The sequence below is a fragment of the Carassius auratus genome, unplaced genomic scaffold (assembly GCF_003368295.1).
Source record: "Carassius auratus strain Wakin unplaced genomic scaffold, ASM336829v1 scaf_tig00036711, whole genome shotgun sequence".
Taxonomy (NCBI): domain Eukaryota; kingdom Metazoa; phylum Chordata; class Actinopteri; order Cypriniformes; family Cyprinidae; genus Carassius; species Carassius auratus.
Genome location: NW_020526333.1, coordinates 84,953 through 112,305, shown reverse-complemented (window position 1 = coordinate 112,305; position 27,353 = coordinate 84,953). Strand labels below are relative to the sequence as shown.

The 27,353-nt window shown below is 37.5% G+C and overlaps 2 protein-coding genes and 1 long non-coding RNA gene across 4 annotated transcripts; 1 reads left to right on the top strand and 2 right to left on the bottom strand.

The window, feature by feature from the left end:
- The first annotated feature begins 1,149 nt into the window (after positions 1–1,149).
- On the top strand, positions 1,150–4,543 carry LOC113082683 (uncharacterized). The gene has a single exon (XM_026254226.1). It carries the CDS (start codon positions 2,354–2,356, stop codon positions 4,271–4,273), a length of 1,920 nt encoding a protein of 639 aa, XP_026110011.1. The 5' UTR covers positions 1,150–2,353; the 3' UTR covers positions 4,274–4,543.
- Positions 4,544–15,805: 11,262 nt separating this feature from the next.
- On the bottom strand, positions 15,806–17,283 carry LOC113082684 (uncharacterized). 2 transcript variants are annotated; one of them, XM_026254228.1, is made up of 3 exons: positions 16,719–17,282; positions 16,459–16,475; positions 15,806–16,123 (listed from the first exon to the last, which is right to left on the bottom strand). In XM_026254228.1, the coding sequence occupies exons 1-3, from the start codon at positions 17,038–17,040 to the stop codon at positions 15,863–15,865; spliced, it is 600 nt and encodes a 199-aa protein (XP_026110013.1). In that variant the 5' UTR covers positions 17,041–17,282; the 3' UTR covers positions 15,806–15,862. The 2 variants fall into 2 exon arrangements, with proteins under 2 accessions (XP_026110013.1, XP_026110012.1); XM_026254227.1 differs by having other exon boundaries at positions 16,459–17,283.
- Positions 17,284–23,966: 6,683 nt separating this feature from the next.
- On the bottom strand, positions 23,967–26,849 carry LOC113082686 (uncharacterized). Its single transcript, XR_003282817.1, has 3 exons — positions 26,715–26,849; positions 24,874–24,992; positions 23,967–24,684 (listed from the first exon to the last, which is right to left on the bottom strand). It is a non-coding gene; the product is annotated as an uncharacterized LOC113082686 (long non-coding RNA).
- Positions 26,850–27,353: the final 504 nt, after the last annotated feature.

The window sequence follows — 27,353 nt, the reverse complement described above, 5'->3', positions numbered from 1 at the left end:
CAGGCCTGGTCCTCTCTCGTCCTTCACGGTCGTTGCTCCAGTTTTATATCCTTCCATCTCCTAAGTGGGACTCGATACTGGCGGTGGGGCGCAGGTGCAGCTCATCTTCAATCACTACACCTGGCCTCACTCCTCGTTCCCACGCCTCTCGGCCCCGCCCCACTCGCCACATACCCCCATCGCCCCTCGCAGGCCGGGGAGTAGTCCCGAGACTGCGCTCTACCCCCCCCCTCCCTTCGGGGGGGGGCTGCTCACGGGGACCTGCGGGTCCTGGGGGTAGGACAGACGAGGCGAGAGAAAAGGAGATGGAAGGAGGAGCGACAAGGACGAGAGAGGGGAGAGAAAAAAAAAATAAATTCCGGTTCCCAGACGCACTGCTGCTCGGCCCTCCACCAGCTGGGTGATCTCCTCCGCGGTGCCTGGCGGTGGCACTGGACGGCGGCACTGGACGGCCCTCAGCGAACGGCACGACACTCCTCCGCCGCCCGATGGATGGCGACGGCTCCTCCGATTTTGGGCAGCGGCAGGAGTCCCCCGTTCCCTGCCCCTCCGGATTCCATCACGGAGGCAGCAGGCTCCGGCCCCCTGGCGAACGGCGACGACTCCTCCGCTCCCTCACGGATGGCAGCCGCCCCTCCATATCGTGGGCGGCCGGCAGCGAGCTTGCCCGTCCCCGGCAACTCGCTCCAGCCCACCGCCTCGAGCGTCCATGCCGGCACATACTTCGCCTGCTCGAGGGCACCGCGGATTCACCACAACGGCGAGGGATCTTCAGCAGCGCGTCCCTCCTTCTCCTGGGCTTCGGCACCACTGTAATGATATAATCTCCATACTCATCAGGAAGAAGGAGACGGGAACCGGCGCACCAGCCCCTCACGGACGACTGGTGCGCATAAATAAAAAGCAAACACATAAAATAATGTCCCAGGCCTGGTCCTCTCTCATCCTTCACGGTCGTCGCTCCAGTTTTATATCCTTCCATCTCCTACGTGGGACTCGATACTGGCGGTGGGGCGCAGGTGCAGCTCATCTTCAATCACTACACCTGGCCTCACTCCTCGTTCCCATGCCTCTCGGCCCCGCCCCACTCGCCACAACGGGTTTGACTGCTGTTCCAGTGCACTTTAATGGGTTTAAGGTTGGAAAAACAAGGGTTACGGGTTGCCTGGAACACGACATCATACTAGGCTGAGGCTACCTTTCCTCCACTTCTCCCTAATGTGACGTCATCACTGAGTTGCATAAAAAAAAAGTTTAATACCAAAAACGTAAAAAGAAAATTTGGTCTTTTAAGACCATTTTTGAGACATTTTAAAAATGATATACATTTCTTGAGTGATTTACGTACCCATTAATCGACAGTGGTGGTTAACCAGCAACATGGCCTTTAAAAGGTGCTACTATGGTTGATTATACGCTGTTGTCCTTTAATGAAACATTAATTGTAATAAGCTACTGGTCTACTATACTCTTTGCTACTACTGAAATAGAATTTACAAGGTTTCGCTGATAGTTTGAGAATCCAATGGCATTATGAAGTTTTACTGACTATTGCTATTGCTATTTGATATTTCTTAATGCTTGTCATTGATTAAATATTTGTAAAACCCTCTGATTTAAAAGAGTAATAACAAAATAAAATAGAGAATTAGAGATATGAAGTTTGGCTAATTTATCATGACACACCAGTTGAGGCTAAGTTATGGCAACTGCCATACTCTGCCATATGGAAAATCTCTGTTCTAAGGGACACAGGAGCAACCCAGTCATTCATTCTAGCTGATGCATTGCCATTCACACCAGAAACATACTCTGGTACAGGGCTCTAGAGTGCGAACTAATTTGGCCTTATTTCTCAATGGTGTAACTAAAAAACAGAGGTCACACCAGCCATTCAAGAGGGGGAAAAGTGCCCCTGAGAACACACTGGGCTATAAAATACCTCGAGACATAGTACAATTGCAGAAAAATGACAATGTAGTTGGTCCCCTGTACAAGTGGGTGGAGGAGAGATCAGTGGCAGGCCAGCCAGAGGTGGAAGGAAATCTTTTGCCTCTGCAATGGGGTCTTTTTCGTAAACGGCACCTGAGCCGCAGTTGGTGGTTTCCAGGGTGGGCAGAGAATTAGTCCTTTCTTTGGGTCATTCTGTACCCTGGTCAGGCCATTTAGGTAGACTTAAGACTGTAACAGACTGTTACGCTATTAAGCGCGATTTGAATAGTTTGGAGGTTGGAGGTTTAGCACAGGGCTAACAACTCTGTCTTGTAAAAACAAGCACGTTACGGAAACAGCAACAGAAGGAATCGACGCTACTGGGCGTGATGGACTTCCAGGGCTATCGTCAGATGCTTGGATGAACGCCATTGGTGAAAGCCGAAAGGAAGCCAGTGACAGGAAGGTGGAAATTCTGAATGCCAAACTTAAGACTAGGATAGGATTTTGGAATGTAAGAACAATGTACGATACAGGCAAATTAGCACAAGTGATATCAGAGATGAGAAGATACAACATAGATATACTTGGAGTAAGTGAAAGTAGATGGACAGGATCAGGGAGACTCACAACAAGCACAGGGGAAACAGTGCTGTACTCAGGAAGAGATGACCACCAACATAGGGAAGGAGTAGCCATCATTCTAAAGAAAGAAGTAGAAAAGAGCTTGATAGAGTGGAAACCTGTCAACAGTAGGCTCATGAAGATAAGGGTAAGGGGGAAGCAAATTAACACAACTATCATCCAGTGCTATGCTCCAAGAAATGACAGCGATGACACTAGGAAGGATGAATTCTACGAACAACTGCAGGTTGTACTGGAAACTACACCCAGACATGACATGAGGATAGTGATGGGGGACCTAAACGCCAAAATGGGAAACAACAACACAGAACACGACAGGGCGATGGGAAGGGAAGGCTGTGGTGTCATGAATGAGAATGGGGAGAGGTTAGCAGAGTTTTGCACCATGCATGACCTCGTCATTGGGGGAACCTTGTTCCAACACAAGGTCATTCACAAACTAACATGGCACTCTCCAAACGGAAAGGATCAAAATCAAATAGATCATCTCATAATAAATGGCACATGGAGACGCTCTTTACTTGATGTTAAGGTCAAACGAGGAGCAGACGTTGGTAGTGATCACCACCTAGTCACAGCTGTGCTGAGAATAAAGCTTAAGAAAACAGGAAGCAGAAAAATAGCCAGAAAGCAATTTGATGTCGGAAAGCTAAATGACACAAAGGTCAGAGGTTATTTTGTGCTACAACTAAAGAACAGATTTCAAGCATTAGCAGATATGTTGGATCATACAGAGCCAAAATCAGATGATATCAACACTATGTGGGAACAGACCAAAACAACCTATGTGAAGACCAGTGAAGCCTGTCTTGGATACAAGCACAAGGAAAAGAAGGAATGGTTAAGTGATGACACATGGCAAACTGTAGAAAATAGAAGGGCCTTAAAGAAGAAAGTAAATGAGGCAAAGTCTGAACGGCTTAAAGAAAAATACAGGAAACAATACCAAGAAACAAACAAAGTAGTGCGAAGGAAAGCTAGAGCAGACAAGCGGGCATATCTAGAAAATCTTGCAAGTCAAGCAGAAGAGGCAGCTAGGAAAGGGGAGCAAGGAAAAGTCTACAAGATCACTAAAATAGTGAGTGGCAAACACAGACGAACAACTGAAGCACCAATAGTAGACAAAAAGGGTCAGCTATTGACAACTGAGTCACAACAAGAAGCCCGATGGGCAGAGCACTTTCAGGAAGTTCTAAACAGACCACCACCCACAACAGAACCAAATATCCAGCATGCAGATAATGACCTGGACATTAGCATTGAACCACCAACAAAGGAAGAAATTGTCTCAGCCATTAAATCCCAAAAAAATGGAAAAGCCCCTGGCCAAGATAACCTGAATGCAGAGCTTTTTAAAGCAGACCCAGATCTCGCCTCCAAAATACTTCAACCACTTTTCAAAACCATCTGGGAGGGAAAAGAAATACCTGATGACTGGTCAGAAGGAATTATCATAAAGATACCAAAGAAGGGCAACTTGAGAGATTGTAATAAATGGCGCGGAATTACACTCCTATCGATACCAAGCAAAATCAAGGCAAAAATCATTGAGCAGCGTCTTACAGAGGCAGTGGATAAGAAACTCAGGAATGAACAGGCAGGATTCCGTAAGGGGAGGGGCTGTATTGATCAAATATTTGCACTTCGTAACTGTCACGGACAGAAGAGAGAGACAACAGGTGATTCAGGTAAGTAGAGGTTTAATAGGATATAGGCAGGAATTACGTGATCGGGAACGGAGAACAGATGGTGGCAGGCAAGCTGGGTGATCAGACGGAGGATATTCAGATGATACTAGCGAGGTTTAGGTAGTAGAGTCGTTGTTTCTCTGACGAGACCAGACAGAGAGTGACAGGAGCTGAGGGCTTATGAAGAGGTAGTGGTGATCAGGTGCAGGTGCGGTGACTTCAATAATCAGGGGATAATGAGCGGATGGGAGGAGTCAGGTGATCGGACTCTGATGGTGTGGCAGGTGTTACTGGTGGTTCCGTGACAGTAACATCATAGAACAATGCACAGAATGGCAGAGGCAATTATACATCAATTTTATCGACTTTGAAAAGGCATTCGATAGTATACACCGAGAAGGCCTCTGGAACATCTTAAGGTTGTATGGAATTCCACAACACATAGTGGACCTCATCAAGACCTTCTATGCCAACTTTAAATGCCGAGTGGGAAGCAGTAGCCTGGTGTTCCAGGTAAAGACAGGAGTCAGACAAGGATGTGTGATGTCAGCATTGCTCTTTAACATCGTTATCGACTGGGTGATGCGCCGCACAACAGAAGACCAAACAAGAGGTATACGATGGACCCTCTTCTCAGCATTGGAAGACCTTGATTTTGCTGATGATCTGGCTCTTGTCTCACACACTCACCAACACATGCAAGAGAAAACATCACGTCTCAGCTACTTTGCACAGCAAGTTGGCCTGAAAATAAACCAGAAAAAATCTGAAGTGATGGCGCTAAACATCTCAGATCCATTACCAATACATGTAAATGGAGAAGCTCTATTAACAACAAATGAGTTCACCTATCTTGGGAGTATTGTAAGATATGATGGGGGTGCACATAATGACATTAAAAATAGAATAAACAAAGCCAGAAATGCATTCAGAATGCTAAACAACATCTGGAAGTCTCAGCAATACAGAAACAAGACAAAACTCAAATTATATCAGAGCTGCGTTCTATCCACTCTTCTGTATGGCGCAGAAAGCTGGAGAATGACAGAAAATGACATACGTCAACTGTCAGTCTTCCACACAAGGAGTCTGAGAAGAATCTGTCGGATTTTTTGGCCAAGCAAGATATCAAACAAGGATCTGTTAACAAGATGTCAACAAGACAGCATGGCAAACATCATAACAAAGCGGCGCTGGAACTGGATTGGACATGTTTTGAGAAGAGAACACGACAGCATCCCAAGAGTAGCCCTTCATTGGACACCCGAAGGCAGAAGAAAGAGAGGACGACCCAAGATCACCTGGCGTCGCACAGTAGAGGAAGAAATTAAATCTATGAACCTGACATGGGGAGATATCCAGAAAAAAGCCCAGAATCGACCAGAGTGGAGAACCTTCGTTGCTGCCCTACATGCCAGAGGCATAATGGGCAGTAAGTAAGTAGGTAAGAATAGTTTGAGCTGCTTAATTGCGGTTATGCTCCCGTTATTTCTTCTTTCTCCTCTAGGTAAATGATGTCCAGGTGTTTGCTGTTAGTGGGTGGGGCAACCTACTTTAAAGATGCCTTGTTTGATGTACAGCGAGGGGGGCTCTCCTTTCATTCTGATCTGCTCCCGCTGGCAGATGGAGCGCAGCTCCGTGGTGTCTCGCTGGGCTCGCACGGCTTAGCTTATGATCTTTGTGGAGGTTTTTTTTTGTGTTGAGCTAATATTTCCGTTTCCACAAGCACGTGTTCCGGTATGGGATTGATGTTTGTGTTTATAGTTGATTTTTAGAGCGGTGGTGGTGTAGATTCTGGTGATTGGTGTTTTCATGTTATTTAGTTTAGATTAGTTAGTGCAGCGATTAGAGGACCTGGAAGACTCACGGTAAACTTTGTATTTTGTTTTTGGTCGGGAGGTAGGTAAGTTTTATCTTGTGTTGTAGTTATGTGAGATCAGGATTTTCTTTCTGTTTGTTTTGTTATTTTTACCACCACGCTCTGTTTATGTAAAAATTATTATTGCATTAAACTAAATTATTTTTGCAATGTCACTGCGTCTATGGTTTTTGTATGTTATGTTGTACCAGTTGTTACCATGGTCACGTAACACAGACTGTAAAACTTGTCTACAGTCTCAACAGACTTCTCTACGGGTCCCTATTAGGGCTCCTCTTAAGCCTCTTCACATTATTGGGATACCTTTTGAGCAGCTAGGTATGAATATTGTTGGGCCTTTAGAGAAAACTAAAGCAGGAAACGGTTATATGTTGGACATCACAGACTATGCCACATGATATCCAGAAGTTTATCCCCTCAAATCCATTAAGTCTCGAGCAGTAGCTTCTGCCCTCATACAACTGTTTTCTAGAAGTAGGTTTTCCTAAAAGTATAGTAAAAGATCAAGGATCTAACTTAATGTCAGAATTATTAAAACAGGTGTATAAGTTGTTGGGTATAAAGGGAGTAAGGACCACCCCTTATCACTCACAAACTAATGGGTTAACAGAAAACTTCAATCAAACTCTGAAACAAATGCTTCGTAAGTTTGTTGTGGATAAGAGTGATGATTGGGATCAGGAGCTCCCATATCTGCTTTTTGCCTACAGGGAAGTTCCTCAGGCCTCGACTGGATTTTCCCCATTTGAGTTACTATAGAGATGGGAAGTGCGGGGAGTGCTGGTACTGCTGAAGGACATGTGGAATGGAGGACAAGACTGTGTAAGTCTCACTCTGATTGTTGACTTTGTGGTTCAGATGCATGAGAAGCTGGAAGCCATGGGTACATTGGCTCAGGAACATATGGCCGAAGTATAAAAATTGCAAAAGACCTGGTATGACCAGAAAGCCAGGACAAGAAACTTTGAGTCAGATACTCAGGTATTGGTGATGTTGCCCACTGAATCGAGTAAATTTTCTGCCAAATGGCAGGGTTCTTTTGAAGTACTGAGGAAGCTGTGGCTGGTTACATATGAAGTTGCCACTCTGGGTCAGAAATGTTCGAAATAGAATTTGCATGTTAAAAGTGTGCTCAAAGTGTGGTTTTCTATATCAAAGGATGCAGGGGGGCATTTATGATTCGGAAGGTAGAGGATGAGGAAGAGGTAGAGGCCCAGTATCTACCAGTTTCAGCTACTTCTAGTCACTGAGTCACCTGTCTCAAAGTCAACAGTTTGAAATTCAGAGGTTGTTTAGAGTTTTTCAGAGGAGACCAGGACATACAAACTTACAGTAGTTGAGCATGACATTGTGCTCAGAGAAGGAACTTGCCCAAAACGTATGAGCTATAGAATACCTGAGTGGCTCCTAGAAGCTTTGCATGTGGAGCTAGATGAAATGTTAGAAATGAAGATTGTGGAACTATCAAAAAGTGAATGGTGCAGCACAGTTGTTTTGGTGCCTAAAAAGGATGGCAGCCTACTGTTTTGCATTGACTTCAGATATCTTAACTCTGTGTCAAAATTTGAATCTATCTGGCTCCTAGAATCGAGGAAGTCATTGACCGTTTGGGTAAAGCCAATTATTTAACCACAATTGATTTAGCTAAAGGTTATTGGCAGGTCCTGTTGAGAGTAAGGTCCCGGGAGCTGACAGCATTCCGGACCCCTTGGGGCCTTTATCATTTCTGTAAGATGCCCTTTGGCCTTCATGGAGCTGCTGCAACTTTCCAACTGCTCATCGATCAGATACTTTCAAAATTGACTTTACAGCTGCATATTTAGATGACAATGTCATTCACAATTCGACTTGGGAAGAGCACCTGCAACATCTGAATGTTGTTGTTAACCACATTAGATCAGCTATGTGCCATGGCAAAGGCAGAAACTGAGTACTTGGGGTATGGTATTTGGCCATGGAGTTATTAAACATCAAGTTCAAAGCATCTAGGCAATAAACAATAAAGAATTGCCCCATACCTCAGACAAAGTCTCAGGTAAGATCCTTTCTGGGAATGGCAAACTGATACAGGAGGTTTGTACCCAACTTTTCTGTGAGAGCAGCTGTCCTTACAGATCTAACGTGGAAAAACTGTCCGAACCAGATTCGGTGGACTGAGGAGGTGGAGCAGGCTTTTCAGGATCTTAAGAATGCTCTACATTCATTTACAATCGATCTGATTATCTGGGGGAAACAAACGGACTAAAGGGAATTAAAACTTTTTAACATATAAAAAAACAAGAATTCAATTCAAGTTTTATTTGTATAGCGCTTTTTACAATACAAATCGTTACAAAGCAACTTTACAGGAAATTATGTTTCTACAATATTTAGTAGTAGCTAGTAGTTTGTGCACGTTTGACATGATTTTAGAAAAAATTAAAAAAAAAAAAAATAATACAAGACGTAGTCAGCTAGACGATGAACTATCAATATTAGTAATTAATAGTTTTATATGATGCAGTCACACATTTAGCAATAATTGTTAGTTCTGTTTGTTGATTCAAGGTTAGCATCATCTGGGGTCCTCTGAGGGTCAGCATCATCTCTTCTCAGGTGTTCTGGATCCAGACTGGAGCTTGTGTAAATCCTAGTTACCACGGGATATAAATCCCATGGCAAAACATAAAAACAAAATAGAGACATCATTAGCATAGCTGCTGATCCAACAAAGTAAAATTAGTTTAACCCAAGCTAATGAATAAAAATGCACATTTGATCAGATGCAACTACACTCACAATTTAAAAGATACATTATTCGTATGCTTGGCGAAAGAGATGTGTTTTTAATCTAGATTTAAACCGAGAGAGTGTGTCTGAACCCCGAACATTATCAGGAAGGCTATTCCAGAGTTTGGGAGCCAAATGTGAGAAAGCTCTACCTCCTTTAGTGGACTTTGCTATCCTAGGAACTACCAAAAGTCCAGTGTTTTGTGACCTTAGGGTGCGTGATGGGTTGTAGCGTGGTAGAAGGCTAGTTAGGTACGCAGGAGCTAAACCATTTAGGGCCTTATAGGTAAGTAATGATAATTTGTAACTGATACAGAACTTAATAGGTAGCCAGTGCAGAGACTGTAAAATTGGGGTAATATGATCATATTTTCTTGACCTCGTAATGACTCTAGCTGCTGCATTTTGGACTACCTGTAGCTTGTTTATTGACGAAGCAGGGCAACCACCTAGAAGTGCATTACAATAGTCCAGTCTAGAGGTCATGAATGCATGAACTAGCTTTTCTGCATCAGAAACAGATAACATGTTTCGTAGCTTGGCAATCTTTCTAAGATGGAAGAATGCAGCTTTTGTAACATTGGAAATATGATTTTCAAAAGACAAATTGCTGTCTAATATAACACCCAGATTTCTGACTGTAGAGGAAGTAACAGTACATCCGTCTAGTTGCGGATTGTAATCTACAAGATTCTGTGTAGTGTTTTTTGGTTTAATAATTAATATCTCTGTCTTTTCCGAATTTAATTGGAGAAAATGATTTGTCATCCAATCTTTTACATTTTTAACACACTCTGTTAGCTTAGATAATTGGGAAGTTTCATCTGGTCTCGTTGAGATATATAGCTGAGTATCATCAGCATAACAGTGGAAGCTAATTCCGTATTTTCTAATAATATTCCCAAGGGGCAACATGTATATTGAAAATAGAAGGGGACATAGGACGGATCCATGTGGCACTCCATATTTTACTAATGATAAATGAGATGACACCCCATTCAAGTAAACAAAATGGTAGCGATCGGACAGGTAGGATCTAAACCATCTTAGAGCCTGCCCTTAAATACCTGTATAGTTTTGTAATCAATCTATGAGTATGTCATGATCTATGGTGTCGAACGCAGCACTAAGATCAAGTAAGACTAGAAATGAGATGCAGCCTTGGTCTGACGCAAGGAGCAGGTCATTTGTAATTTTAACAAGTGCAGTTTCTGTGCTATGGAGGGGCCTAAAACCTGACTGAAATTCTTCATACAGATCATTTTTATTCAGGAAGGTGCTCAATTGAGCAGACACAACTTTTTCTAAAATTTTTAGACATAAATGAAAGATTTGAAATAGGCTTATAATGTGCCAGTACACTAGGATCTAGTTTTGATTTGTTAATAAGAGGCTTGATAACAGCCAGCTTGAATGGTTTTGGGACGTGACCTAAAGATAACGACGAGTTAATGATATTGAGAAGTGGTTCTTCGGCTACAGGTAACAGCTCTTTCAGTAATTTAGTGGGTACAGGATCTAATAAACATGTTGTTGGTTTAGATACAGTGATAAGTTTATTTAGCTCTTGTTGTCCTATATTTGTAAAGCACTGCAGTTTATCTTTGGGTGCGATGGATGAAACTGAAGTGTTAGACGCTGTAGAATCTACATTCGCTATTGTATTTCTAATGTTATCTATTTTATCAGTGAAGAAATTCATAAAGTCATTACTATTTAACGGTGGTGGAATATTTGAATCAGGTGGCGTCTGGTAATTTGTTAATTTAGCCACTGTGCTAAATAAAAACCTTGAATTGTTTTGGTTATTTTCAATGAGTTTGTGTATATGCTCTGCCCTAGCAGTTTTTAGAGCCTGTCTATAGCTGGACATACTGTTTTTCCATGCAATTCTAAAAACTTATTTTTTCTCCATTTGCGTTCAAGACTACGAGTTACTTTCTTGAGAGAGTGAGTATTACTGTTATACCATGGTACAGTACGTTTTTCTATTTGATGGGGGCAACAGCTTCTAATGTATTAGAGAAAATAGTGCCCATGTTGTCAGTAATTTCGTCTAATTCATGTGTATTTTTGGGTACAAATAGCAGTTGAGATAGATCAGGCAGGTTATTTGTGAATCTTTCTTTGGTGGCTGGAACAATAGTTCTGCCCAGATGGTATCGCTGAGACATATAGTTAATATCAGTTAAACGCAGCATGCACGATACAAGGAAATGGTCTGTAATATCATCACTTTGAAGTACAATATCTATAGCAGTAAGATCGATTCCATGCGATATAATTAAATCTAGTGTATGATTAAAACGATGAGTGGGCCCTGTGAAATTTTGCTTGACTCCAAAAGAGTTTATTAGGTCAGTAAACGCAAGTCCTAATGCATCATTTGCATTATCAACGTGAATATTAAAATCTCCCATGATTAGCGCCTTATCAACTGTAACTAGAAGGTCTGAGAGGAAATCTGCAAATTCTTATAGGAATTCTGTATACGGCCCTGGTGGTCTATACACAGTAGCCAGAGCAAGAGATACATTAGATTTCTTTTGCATGTCTGACAGTGTAACATTTAGCAGAAGTATTTCAAAAGAGTTAAACCTGTATCCTGTTTTCTGGGTAAGATTGAGAATATCACTATATATTGTTGCAACACCTCCGCCACGACCAGTCTGACGGGGCTCGTGCTTATAGCAGTAGATTGGTGGAGTAGACTCATTTAGACCAAAATAATCATTTGGTTTTATTAATGTATCAGACACATTACTTAATGTTATGACAGTTATATACATCATACGATTATATTAACAGTTACTTACCCTTCATAATCAGGCAGACTGCCACTGATATCCCGCTTAGTCTCTGACTGGACCGTTAAAATTTGATCAGGAGTGAAGCGGGAAGCATATTTATAACTAAAAATAACCCAACAAATTTTAAGATAACCGAACACTTTGACCCAATATGTGTAACCCAACGGTTGGGTTAAAAAAACAACCCAACCTTTTTTGCTGGGCACCAACTGCGAAATGCTGCTTCAATAGATCTTTCAGTTGATGGTGCTACCCTAGAACACAGTAAACTAAAAAATCTTGGTGTTATCTTTGACGCCACTCTGTCTTTCGAGCCTTTCGTCCAGAACAGGGTTAAGACTGTATTTTTCCATCTTAGAAATATTGCACGTATTCGGCCAATGTTGTCCTTGTCTGTAGCTGAAAAATATATTAATTATTTAGTTTTCACAAGAATTGACTATTGCAATGCTCTCCTGATTAGAGTGTCCAATTCCTATCGGAACAAATTGCAATACTTACAGAATTCAGTGGCTAGAGTTTTAACTGGGGCTAGGGCTGGCGACCATATAACTCATGTTTTGAGGACATTGCACTGACTGCCTGTTAGACAACGTTTACAATTTTAATGCTTACTTATAAGGCTCTGCATGGACTCACTCCACAGTATTTGGCAGATCTTTTAACATCCTACACGCCATCTCACAATTTACACTCTTCTCAGCACGGTCTCTTAGCTGTCCCCAAAACAAGGTTACGATCCAGGGGTGACAGGGCCTTTTCTTCATATGCCCCAAAATTGTGGAACTCTCTCTCAACTGAAATTAGGGTTGTTAATTCTTTAGCTGTTTTTAAAGCATTGCTAAAACATTCTTTTTACGGAAGCTTTTATTTGATTGTTTTGTAATTTTTTGTTGCTTTGTGCTATATCTTGTATTTTATTGTTGTGTTTTTCCTTTATGTAGTTTTCTTGGAAAGCACCTTGAGAAAGCAATTTTAAAGGCGCTGTACAAAATAAATATTATTATTATTATTAACTGTGGAACACACTACACTATTTATATACACACTTATTTATCTAACACACATACTTAGTGTACACTTAAATGTTGCACATAATATACCTTTACATACATAACTGCTTTTTGTAATACCTGCCATGCAACTGTCAATTTGTATATTGTCATTCCTTTCTTACTTATCTGTGTGTGTGTATGTATGTATATATATATATATATATATATATATATATATATATATATATATATATATATATATATATAGTCACGGGGTGAAGAATCACTAGACAAGGGGTGCGTGAATTAAATGCCCCAGAGGGTGGATTTATTGAGAAGTGTGGGGTGCCTGGTGAAGTGTGCTGATCCGCTTTCTGGTGGCTGGTGCTTCCCGTGTGCTCTCCGTGCTCTACGGTGCCAATCAAGGTGAAAGTGGGTGTCCTGACGTGCTCCAAAGTGTGTGGGCTGTCGGTCACTCGCTGCTTTCTGCGAAGAAATGAGAGAGGGATTAGACCAGCATTACATTCGGTTCGAGACCGTCCTCTGAGTGCAGCATGTCCTCCTTTTGAGTGTGCTGGCTGATGGGGAGCAGCTGTGACCGATCAGCCGGTGACGAGGATGTGCAGGTGTTTTGCTTTGGTTTCCAGGGCGACGCTGATTCCTCTGGTAGTGCTCGTCACAATATATATATATATATATATATATATATATATATATATATATATATATATATATATATATATATATATAAATTGAAATACTGCAAATTTTACAGTAATGCTAATGAGTTAATCATGAATCATTTTATAACATATGTTAATGAAATCTTTTTAGAAATGCAAAATAATGGTTAAGCTTCACTGAATGCATCTAGTATTTAAGTGCTTCAATGGTTATTCCTATTTTAAATTTACAGCCCGGTCAATTGACTTCATTTTTATCGGAGGGAGGAGGCAAGATGGCGGACTGAGTAGTCTATTTTTTATCAGCACCATAAATAGTCTAGATGGAAATAGGGGTCCACGCGCAAAGATTATTTAAAAGTGATTAAAAGTATTCCTTTACCATTCCTTAATATGCTAAAGGGGATTTTAACATATTCGACTGTCATTCCCAAGATTTTGGATCTTAAATTCAAATTTTACAGATGAGAAATGTATTAATAAGAAATTGTCTTATGAAGGAAAGCTATCCTGGTCCATTAAGAAGGAATTATATTTTTCAACATCCAAATAGGATTTCAGTTAATGAATTTAGGTGCAAATATTTATGCAAATATAAAGAAGTACACTTTAAAATTTTGTACGATATTTATCCTGCTAAGGAATTTCTCAGATTAAGATTTAATATCGATTGTAATATGTGTCAATTTTGTAATAAGGATGTAGAAATTGTTGAACACTTATTTCTCAATTGTTGTCTGGTTAATCCGTTTTGGACTGAATTATGTGATTGGATTAAACAAAGAATTTCTATTTTTCCATGGATTACTTGGGACATGTTGAAATTTGGAGTTTATTTGGTGGATAAAAATGTAGACTTTGTGGTAAATTGAAAAGAGGCTTTTTTTTTGTATTCTCTGTTATTCTGTTTTGGTGCTTCACTTAACAGGCAATACAAAGTGCACTCAATCCAAAAAAAAAAAAAAAAAACCCTACATTGTTTTAACATGAAACACCTCTAAAAACCTGCACTAGGGAAGTTTGATACTACATTTTCAGCCTTTTTTGTTTATTTGAGCATGTGCCATTGATATTGTGTGTGTGTGTGTTAGTGTAAGCAAAAATGTGGTTGAAACATGTTTTTCATGAGGTGTCTTGTTCATTTGACAGAGACTCAGCGAGTGCAGATAAACTGGCCGCCCATCAAAAGTCAACACCAAATTGCCAACACAAGTCTCCAGTCCTCTTGTCACAATTTCCCCTGAAAGATGGGCTGACTGACACGGCCAGACTCGCCAGTAAATTTGAAGAAGGGCAGGGCGTCCTGGCCCGATGGTCAGATGTCCTCTTTTACCTGGGAACTATCTCCAAGGTTTGTAAGAGATAATGTACAATCAGATGATAATTATATCAAAATATAAAACACAGATGTTTTGAGTGTTAATATGAAAAGAAATGGACAGTATACTTTAAATTAAAAGGATCACAGCTATGTTGTAAATCAGCTGCCTGGTGATAGAACTTTAGTGAATAGAACTAAAACTTGATAACCATGTATGAATGCATATTTGTCATTTTGGGTTTCTGTAAAAAAAAAAAAAAAAAAAAGTAATAGATCATATTATTTATTATTAAAAGATAATACAACCTTAATACCACCTTTTCCTTAATGCATAACTTAAATGCCACAGGTATATTCTCCATCTGTAAATGTAAAAAAACAAACAAACAATGGAATTATTTCCATTTTGGTGTCAGAAGTGCATGAGTTTCTGCTTTAGCGAATCTCCACTAATCTCCTTTATTTATGACTTTATTTATGAGCGCCTTTGTGCGCAGTCACGCCAAATATACAGACCTCAATGAAATAGGAGCGCAATAGCTTTGACTAAAGTATACATTTTGCTGAAATATTTGTAGTTGTAGATTTTTAAACCTACAAGTAAGTGTATTTGTACGATAGGACTAACTGTAAAGTGTAATGGGTTAATTAAAATAGCATTTTTAATCCGTTGGTCTGTGATTTTTATTATTTTCATTTTTAGTTTAGTAACTTTAACTAATGCTTTAAAAATGTAGAGAATTTCTATTTTTCCAGCGATTACTTGGGACATGTTGAAATTTGGAGTTCATTTGTTGGATAAAAATTTAGACTTTGTGGTAAATGGTTTACTTATATTAAAATACTTTATTCACAAATGTAAAGTTCTGAAAACAGCACCCCAATTTTATGTTTTTATAAAAGAGCTTGACATGTATATAAAGGTCCTGAAAATTATGAGATGTGATAAGGCAAAGAAATTATATGATTTGTTTAATAAATGTGATTTTGTTTAATCCCCTACATTGTTGATGGTTGCATGAATATATATATATATATATATATATATATATATATATATATATAGTACAGACCAGAGGCGGCTACTGGTCTGTCAGAGAGGGGAAGCTCATTTTCGGCCTACATCATAAAATTGTCTATTTATTTAAAAGTAAATTCTGCCCTACGTTCCTTTTCAAGAAAATGGTCTGTGACCCTGTCGTACCAACTAGGAGTCTTTTCAAGTGATTTGACCAGTGTCCTCTCAATGGCCATTGTGTTTCGGGTGTAGGACTTGAGTCGCTTTAAACAGGAGAAGCTCCTTTCTACACCTGCAGATGTAGCTCCAATTGTTGCCACTAATGAGAACAGTTTGTAAAGCTGAGGCATTGCACTGTCCAACTCCATGTCTTTAAGGAACACCAAGGGTAACACTTTAGAATAAGGTTCCATTAGTTAATGTATTAATTAACATGAACAAACAATGAATAATACATTTATTACTGTATTTATTCATCTTTGTTAATGTTAGTTAATGAAAATACAGTTATTCATTGTTAGTTCATGGTCATTCACAGTGCATTAACTAATGTTAACAAGCACAACTTTTGATTTAAATAATGCATTAGTAAATGTTGAAATTAACATGAACTAAGACTTATAAATGCTGTAGAAGGATTGTTCTTGCTTAGTTCATGTTAACTAAAGTAGTTAACTAACATTAACTAATGGAACCTTATTCTAAAGTGTTACCACACCAAGTAATCACACAGCTTTCCCCTGTTACCCTGCAAGTCCTGATCTGAATACAGGACTTGAAGTTCTGACCTCAGTCTTCCTGAATCAAAGTGATGGCCATAACTTTTCAGGACATTTTGGAAGGCCTCCTCTGGAAATACCTGTCTCATGTCATCAAATTTCCCTGGATTGACTAATTCTAAGAAGAGCATGCTTTCCAAATTGGAAAAACGTTGAGGAATCTGCTCCAAGATGTTATCAAGGATGGCCATGTACAGATTTCTGTATCGCACTTGGGGATCCTGCAATTGGGTCAGACGGCGCTTTCTCATGGGCTCATCTCGTGGGTCTGATGTGAGATCTGCTGTTTTGGCATAAATGGCTTGGAAAGCCCCCTCTGACCTCTTCTCTTTGACAAATGCAAGAAGAGATTCAATTCTGTTCTTGCAGTAAAGAACATCCATCGCCCTCTGCTGGACAATATCAAAGACCACATCAGTCTCAGAGAAGATTTGTTCATATGTGTACAACATGAACACAAACTCAAAATCCTCCAGTTTCCTCACAAAGCCTTTGGCACAATCCAGTGTTTCATCATCCATTGTTGGATCTGCAATGATGTTCTCAAATGTCTGCAGGAGGCCATCATAATTGTTTGCCACAGTGCTCACTATCCGTGATGTGAAATTCCATCGAGTAGGAGCGTTTTTGGGCAACCTTGAACAGCCTGCAGACTCCAGAAAAGATGTCCTCTTTGTGGATTTTGAAAAAAATTTGGCAAATCCAGTGAGTGATGCAAAAAAATTCTGCACTCAGGCAAGCATTTAGCCCCCTGTGACAGCACCAGATTTAGTCGGTGTGCATAGCAGTGCACAAACATTGCACTGGGGGCTATTGCTTTCACTTTGGCCTGCAGACCATTGAGATCTGAAGCCATGACAGCAGCCCCATCATAGGTCTGTGCCACAAGCTTGTCCTTAAAATTGTAGCCCTGCATGTTCTCATTTAATATTTCAAAAACGGACTGGGCATCTCGCCCCCCCGAAACATCAAAAAATCCAATAAAGCCCTCCTGAATTTTACCTGCACTATCCACATAGCGAACAATCAGTTGGGCACGACAGGATATATCAGTTGTTTCATCCACCTGCCATCCAAAAAAGGGAGCATCCTGAATTTCATCTCTGATCTGATCAGAAACGGTGGCTGCAAGAGCAGAGATCAAATCATTTTGAATAGTATGGGACATACCAGAAAACACAGTTGAGGACTCAAATTGTGTGGACAGGACAGAGTCATATTTAGCTAATGTTTCTGTGAACTCCCTGTAATTCCCCTTGTTGGATGATTCACTACTCTCATCATGTCCCCTAAACAGTGTTGGGTATAGTTACTTTGGAAAGTAGTTAGTTAGGTTACAACGTTACCATCAATTAAAAGTAATCAGTTATGATACAGCATTACCTATTCATAAAAGTAACGCGTTAGAGTACTCATGCGTTACCAAAAATTAAAAGCCGTTTGCAGCGGCTCACACACGACACACGACAGACATAGCCCCTGGCCCCTTTAAATGCACCTAGAAGTCGTGACTCCCGACAATGAATAACGTCAGTCATCCGACTAAATTAACACTGCAGAATAACAATAACAGGATAGACAGTCAGCAATCGGCTATTCCACATGGCGTTTTATTTATTTATCACAGAACATATTAATAATTATTAATCAAAATTCGCACCTAACGTTACCCAGCCCGGGTAGCCTAGGCTACTGTATATTATGAGCACCACAAGATAACTCCTGATTTTTCTTTAACTTTAAATAATGCAGTTATCAAAGTACAAGTATGCTTACTTGTAAACACAACCTTAAACAGGCTTGCAGATTTAAATCCATTTAGAAATTATGAACAACCAGCCAGCCAATGATCTAACAGAAATTAACAGCTGCCTGTCAAACAAAAATGATAACAAACCGAATTAAATCCTTCACTGCCACACAGGCAAATGACAAATCGCTTAATAGCCGAACTAATTATTATTAAAGTGTCACTCACAGTCACAAGCCTAAATTCGCTTTAACACAGTCCTCTTACATTTACTCTTCAAAGTAGTGATTAAAACGTAGCGTTAAATTTGAAGTAGAATTTTTGGCGGTCGACAGAAGCAGAGTGTGCATTTTACCGTTATGTTCTTTTCTTTTTCGTTGACAAATTGAAAATAATGTGCGTACTTCCATAAACCAAACGCTGTACTCTCTCTGCTATCTTGCCGGGAGTTCAAAAAAAAAAAAAAAAAAAACACACACACACACACACACACAGGGTCAGGCGCAGGGCACAGACGCATCACAGCCATTGACTTTACGATCACAGAGCTTCGGCTCCGCTGATACTGTACATCCGCAGGTGGCACAGTAGACCTAGGACTACTGTCTGACAAAAAGCAGGCTGCAGTCGGGTTTTTCCTTTCCTTAAAATAACGGATTACTTTTTTTTTTAAAAATAACGAAGTTACTGATTACTTACGCACGAAACTAACGCGTTAAGTTACAAATTTCAGGAAAAAAGTAATTAGAGTACTCTACTTTGTAACGCGTTACCCACAACACTGCCCCTAAATGACAGCTCCTGGAATAATATATATATATATATTATTCCTGTGATGCAAAGCTGCATTTATTCAAAAAAAAAAAAAAAAAAAAAAAAAGAAATTCTAATAATATATATTCTAATAATATATTATTATCACTTTTTATCAATTTAACACATCCTTGCTGAATAAAAGTATTGATTTTATTTAAAAAAGAAGATCATCATATTAGAATGATTTCTAAAGGATCATGTGATAATGATCCTAAAAATTCAGCTTTGCATCACAGAAATAAATGATAATTTAAAGTATAATAAATTTGAAAACAATTATTTTAAATTGTAATAATAAATCACAATATTAAATTTTTTCTGTATTTTTGATCAAATAAATGCAGGCTTGATGAGCAGAAGAAACTTCTTTCAAAAACATTAAAAATAGTAATGTTTCCAAACTTTTGGTCTGTAAACATACTTTTTCTGATTCCAATGAAACAAGTTCTTAAGGCTTTTGAACGGGATGCTTTTATTTGAAGTCACATTGTTTTGAATGAGAAAACTGTTAGCTCTTTCCAGCTATTCTGCTAACAAAAGAGGCTTTTTTTTGTATTCTCTGTTATTCTGTTTTGGTGCTTCATTTATAAGGCAATACAAAGTGCACTCAATCCTAAAAAAGACCCTACACTGTTTTAACGTGAAACACCTCTAAAAACCTGCACTAGGGAAGTTTGATACTACATTTTCAGCCTTTTTTGTTTATTTTAGCATGTGCCATTGATATTTTGTGTGTGTTAGTGTAAGCAAAAGTGTGGTTGAATCATGTTTTTCATGAGGTGTCTTGTTCATTTGACAGAGACTCAGCGAGAGCAGATAAACTGGCCGCCCATCAAAAGTCAACACCAAATTGCCAACACAAGTCTCCAGTCCTCTTGTCACAATTTCCCCTGAAATATGGGCTGACTGACACGGCCAGACTCGCCAGCAAGTTTGAAGAAGGGCAGGACGTCCTGGCCCGATGGTCGGATGGCCTCTTTTACCAGGGAACTATCTCCAAGGTGTGTAAGAGATAATGTACAATCAGATGATAATTATATCAAAATATAAAACACAGATGTGTTGTTTTGAGTGTTAATATGAAAAGAAATGGACAGTATACTTTAAATTAAAAGGATCACAGCTATGTTGTAAATCGCACGTCCTGATTCTGCCGAGTTCGACGCGTCCCTGGGTCAACAAGGGAGGTGCTTAAGCTAAATTTGAGCAACCAATCAGATTACTCACGTCACGTGACATGTACCCAGCCTCAGCTTGCGCGCCACTATTTGAATTGTGTGCTTTGACGTCGCCTTCATTTTACAAAGGTAAGTGCATATTATTTAAAATGTGCCATTTCAAATGTGTCCATCCCTGCTCAGCATAATATATTATTTTTATTAATATATTATTCATAACTGACGCGAACATTCGCTGAACTGCGCATATATTAAGGTCCAAATCGCCAAACCCCGATCCTATCGGACAGGAAGGTGCCCACGATCGTTTTGCCCCGGTCCGGTGTGGCGTTTCCCCCGTGATCGCGTCGTCGGATCTTTTTGTACGATTATTTATATCACTTTTGTCATGTATTCGTTTAGCAGATGCTGATACTAATCCTTCTGTGAAAGAAAGGCTAAAAACTTTTGCGGATGGATTGGGGGTTTGTCGTCCATAAACAACAAGGAAATATATTGTGTTGACCCGGCGACATCATTAACCCGTCCAATATACAGTATGACACACATTTATCAATGACTGTATTTAAATAATAATCATTATTATAATAATACAATATCCAATTTAAAACAATCATTAATCTCTCACTATATTGTAGTAATAATAATACAAATAATAATATCTTGTGTTGACCCAGGGACGTCATATTCTTGTGATGACCCAGGGACGTCATATTCTTGTGTTGACCCAGGGACGTCATATTCTTGTGTTGACCCAGGGACGTCATATTCTTGTGATGACCCAGGGACGTCATATTCTTGTGATGACCCAGGGACGTCATTCTTTATAGCTCATCTAATATGAGACAAACAGTAATTAATCACTTCATTTTATTATTGTTATTAATAATAATAATACAATATCTAATATAAGACCAAGATTAATCTATCAATATACTGCAATAATAATAATAATAATAATAATAATAATAATAATAATAATGAAATATCTTGTGTTGACCCAGGGACGTCATTCTTTATAGCTCATCTAATATAAGACAAACAGTAATTAATCACTTCATTTTAATAATAATACAATATCTAATATAAGACCAAGATTAATCTATCACTATACTGCATAATAATAATAATAATAATGATGAAATATCTTGTGTTGACCCAGGGACTTCATTCTTTATAGCTCATCTAATATAAGACAAACAGTAATTAATCACGTCATTTTATTATTATTATTAAAAATAATAATAATACAATATCTAATATAAGACCAAGATTTATCTATCACTATACTGCATAATAATAATAATATTAATAATAATAATAATAATGAAATATCTTCTGTTGACCCAGGGACTTCATTCTTTATAGCTCATCTAATATAAGACAAACAGTAATTAATCACGTCATTTTATTATTATTATTATTATTATTAATAATACAATAATATAAGACCAAGAGTAATCTATCACTATACTGCAATAATAATAATAATAATAATAATAATGAAATATCTTGTGTTGACACAGGGACTTCATTCTTTATAGCTCATCTAATATAAGACAAACAGTAATTAATCACGTCATTTTATTATTATTAATAATAATAATACAATAATATAAGACCAAGAGTAATCTATCACTATACTGCAATAATAATAATAATAATAATGAAATATCTTGTGTTGACCCAGGGACGTCATTCTTTATAGCTCATCTAATATAAGACAAACAGTAATTAATCACTTTATTGTATTATTATTAATAATAATACAATACCTAATATATGACCAAGAGTAATCTATCACTATACTGCAATAATAATAATATTAATAATAATAATAATAATAATAATAATGATGAAATATCTTGTGTTGACCCAGGGACTTCATTATTTGTAGCTCTATCTATAGATTTTTTTATTTTTTTTACTTGATTCTTGCTTACAAATCTGTCCATTTGTGTTTGCAGGAATACACTCTGTACTCACCAGTGCTTGCTGAGGGAAAAAACTGGGAGAGGATTCACCTTTTGGACCACAAGTTGTAGATGTTGTCATCTCATTTTTAATCAGTCAGTTTAAGTAGAGGTACACTGATCCAGTGAACACAATAACAAATGAATTGTAATTGTTTCAAACATTGTCATCTCAATTAAGTAATGTTACAGTTCATTGATTTAAATATACAATATATCACTGTTAGAGAACGCATTCAGACAGCAGAGTAATGCTAAATGTTCATGGTTTACTTAGCTTAATTTACAATTAAAGATTACATAATTTTTCATTGTTTTAAAACAATACATAGTAAAATAAACAAAACCAAAAAAAACAAGTCTCTTGCACTTAATTTCTCATATGCACACTTACATGTACCTCTTTTCTGTCAAAGCACAGAATGGAGTAAAGCTTATTTTGCTTAATTACACTAGCACGTCCGTTTATTTGATAATTCAAATCAGGAAACTTCTGAGAATCGTGTTCACTTGATCAGTAAGTACAAGTGTTGACCCAGGGACGTCATATTCTTGTGATGACCCAGGGACGTCATATTCTTGTGATGACCCAGGGACGTCATTCTTTATAGCTCATCTAATATGAGACAAACAGTAATTAATCACTTCATTTTATTATTGTTATTATTAATAATAATACAATATCTAATATAAGACCAAGATTAATCTATCAATATACTGCAATAATAATAATAATAATAATAATAATAATAATAATAATAATGAAATATCTTGTGTTGACCCAGGGACGTCATTCTTTATAGCTCATCTAATATAAGACAAACAGTAATTAATCACTTCATTTTAATAATAATACAATATCTAATATAAGACCAAGATTAATCTATCACTATACTGCATAATAATAATAATAATAATGATGAAATATCTTGTGTTGACCCAGGGACTTCATTCTTTATAGCTCATCTAATATAAGACAAACAGTAATTAATCACGTCATTTTATTATTATTATTAAAAATAATAATAATACAATATCTAATATGAGACCAAGATTTATCTATCACTATACTGCATAATAATAATAATATTAATAATAATAATAATAATGAAATATCTTCTGTTGACCCAGGGACTTCATTCTTTATAGCTCATCTAATATAAGACAAACAGTAATTAATCACGTCATTTTATTATTATTATTATTATTATTAATAATACAATAATATAAGACCAAGAGTAATCTATCACTATACTGCAATAATAATAATAATAATAATAATAATGAAATATCTTGTGTTGACACAGGGACTTCATTCTTTATAGCTCATCTAATATAAGACAAACAGTAATTAATCACGTCATTTTATTATTATTAATAATAATAATACAATAATATAAGACCAAGAGTAATCTATCACTATACTGCAATAATAATAATAATAATAATGAAATATCTTGTGTTGACCCAGGGACGTCATTCTTTATAGCTCATCTAATATAAGACAAACAGTAATTAATCACTTTATTGTATTATTATTAATAATAATACAATACCTAATATATGACCAAGAGTAATCTATCACTATACTGCAATAATAATAATATTAATAATAATAATAATAATAATAATGATGAAATATCTTGTGTTGACCCAGGGACTTCATTATTTGTAGCTCTATCTATAGATTTTTTTATTTTTTTTACTTGATTCTTGCTTACAAATCTGTCCATTTGTGTTTGCAGGAATACACTCTGTACTCACCAGTGCTTGCTGAGGGAAAAAACTGGGAGAGGATTCACCTTTTGGACCACAAGTTGTAGATGTTGTCATCTCATTTTTAATCAGTCAGTTTAAGTAGAGGTACACTGATCCAGTGAACACAATAACAAATGAATTGTAATTGTTTCAAACATTGTCATCTCAATTAAGTAATGTTACAGTTCATTGATTTAAATATACAATATATCACTGTTAGAGAACGCATTCAGACAGCAGAGTAATGCTAAATGTTCATGGTTTACTTAGCTTAATTTACAATTAAAGATTACATAATTTTTCATTGTTTTAAAACAATACATAGTAAAATAAACAAAACCAAAAAAAACAAGTCTCTTGCACTTAATTTCTCATATGCACACTTACATGTACCTCTTTTCTGTCAAAGCACAGAATGGAGTAAAGCTTATTTTGCTTAATTACACTAGCACGTCCGTTTATTTGATAATTCAAATCAGGAAACTTCTGAGAATCGTGTTCACTTGATCAGTAAGTACAAGTACAAGGTGTTTACAGCGATGTCCTCTGACTCCTATTGGGCAGCTACAGAAACAGTCTTCAAAGAAGCATTTTTCATTCTTCAAACTGTCTGCCTGTAAATCATGAATGACCTGGAAGTATCCATCTGTCTTCTTGATGAGAATGCTGATAAGATCCAGTCTAAGGTTCCTAATGCCAAACAAAAACTGATATTTAGGTGATGGAAAAATCTGATTAGACAAGCAAAGAAAAACAATACATGTTTTAATATGATTGTGTTTGATTTATTATATAACTATATTCCAAATGCTTGTGATTCTATTACATTATTTGCATGAACTCATAATGAAGTTGCATACGTTTAATTGCAAATATCACCTTTCAACAAGATTGTTTGTATCGGAGTTGGCATGGTTGTAGCACTGTCCGACTACGCGTGTCCTATTACCAGCCAGTGATCCTTGAAATATAAGCAAAGAACTGAGAAATCTTCAAACCTGTTGAGGAATTATTTGAAAGTTGATATGAAATCTTAAAGCTATAATGAAAAAAGAAAAATAGATTTAATGTTAAATTTAACAAATTTAATATTTACTTTAAAAAAGTTATATAAATAGTAACAGTACAGGTAACACTTTAGTATAGGGAACACATATTCAGTATTAATAATGACTTTTTACTCAGTAAACTTCCTAAGTAGTGTACTGCTTATTAACAATTAGTATTTTCCTTGTTCAGTTTAGGTATTAGATAGGATTAGGAATGTAGAATAAGGTCAAGCAGAATAATGCATTAATATATGCTTTATTTCATTATTATTATTATCATTATTGTTATTATTTTTAAAATGAAGAGATTAATTACTGTTTGTCTTATATTAGATGAGCTATAAAGAATGACGTCCCTGGGTCAACACAAGATATTTCATCATCATTATTATTATTATTATAGTATAGTGATAGATTACTCTTGGTCTTATATTAGATATTGTATTATTATTGTTATTATTATTAATAATAATAATAATAACATAAAGTGATTAATTAATTTGTCATATTAGATGAGCTATAAAGAATGACGTCCCTGGGTCAACACAAGATATTTCATTATTATTATTATTATTATTATTATTGCAGTATATTGATAGATTACTCTTGGTCTTATATTAGATATTGTATTATTATGATTATTAATAATAATAATAAAATAAAGTGATTAATTACTTTTTGTCTTATATTAGATGAGCTATAAAGAATTAAGTCCCTAGGTCAACACAAGATATTTCATTATTATTATTATTATTGCAGTATATTGATAGATTACTCTTGGTCTTATATTAGATATTGTATTATTATTATTAATAATAATAATAAAATAAAGTGATTAATTACTGTTTGTCTTATATTAGATGAGCTATTAAGAATGAAGTCCCTGGGCCAACACAAGATATTTCATTATTATTATTATTATTATTGCAGCATAGTGATAGATTACTCTTGGCCTTATATAAGATATTGTTATTATTATTACAAGAATATGAATACAAGAATATGACGTCCCTGGGTCATCACAAGAATATGACGTCCCTGGGTCATCACAAGAATATGACGTCCCTGGGTCATCACAAGAATATGACGTCCCTGGGTCATCACAAGAATATGACGTCCCTGGGTCAACACAAGAATATGACGTCCCTGGGTCAACACAAGAATATGACGTCCCTGGGTCAACACAAGAATATGACGTCCCTGGGTCTTCACAAGAATATGACGTCCCTGGGTCAACACAAGAATATGACGTCCCTGGGTCATCACAAGAATATGACGTCCCTGGGTCAACACAAGAATATGACGTCCCTGGGTCAACACAAGAATATGACAAACCCCCAATCCATCCGCAAAAGTGTTTAGCCTTTCTTTCACAGAAGGATTAGTATCAGCATCTGCTAAACGAATACATGACAAAAGTGATATAAATAATCGTACAAAAAGATCCGACGACGCGATCACGGGGGAAACGCCACACCGGACCGGGGCAAAACGATCGTGGGCACCTTCCTGTCCGATAGGATCGGGGTTTGGCGATTTGGACCTTAATATATGCGCAGTTCAGCGAATTTTTCGCGTCAGTTATGAATAATATATTAATAAAAATAATATATTATGCTGAGCAGGGATGGACACATTTGAAATGGCACATTTTAAATAATATGCACTTACCTTTGTAAAATGAAGGCGACGTCAAAGCACACAATTCAAATAGTGGCGCGCAAGCTGAGGCTGGGCACATGTCACGTGACGTGAGTAATCTGATTGGTTGCTCAAATTTACGTTAAGCACCTCCCTTGTTGACCCAGGGACGCGTCGAACTCGGCAGAATCAGGACGTGCGTTGTAAATCAGCTGCCTGGTAGAACAGTCATTCATTCAGTTTAGTGGCCGGTATACAAAAATGTATGACCTATCACAAACCTCTACACACACCTTGGCAATATAATCGCCAGTGGCTAGTAAAATTTAATAAGTTTACTCGCCAGACTGATATACTTTTTTCACAGACACACACACACACACACATATATACAATCAATCAATCACCTTTATTTATATAGTGCTTTAAACAAAATACATTGTGTCAAAGCACTGAACAACATTTATTTGGAAAACAGTTTCTCAATAATGCAAAATGGTGACAGAATGGAGAAAAAAACCTTGGGAGAAACCAGGCTCAGTTGGGGGGCCAGTTCTTCTCTGACCAGACGAAACCAGTAGTTCAATTCCAGGCTGCAGCAAAGTCAGATTGTGCAGAAGAATCATCTGTTTCCTGTGGTCTTGTCCTGGTGGTCTTCTGAGACAAGGT

Excerpts from the sequence above, each read along its gene's own strand:
- LOC113082684 (XM_026254227.1), bottom strand. The coding sequence starts at position 17,040 with ATGGATGATGAAACACTGGATTGTGCCAAAGGCTTTGTGAGGAAACTG. Across the intron at positions 16,124-16,458 it reads GAAAGCTGTGTGATTACTTG|GTGTTCCTTAAAGACATGGA; the intron begins GTGTGGTAACAC and ends GTGTTACCCTTG.
- LOC113082683 (XM_026254226.1), top strand. The coding sequence starts at position 2,354 with ATGAACGCCATTGGTGAAAGCCGAAAGGAAGCCAGTGACAGGAAGGTG.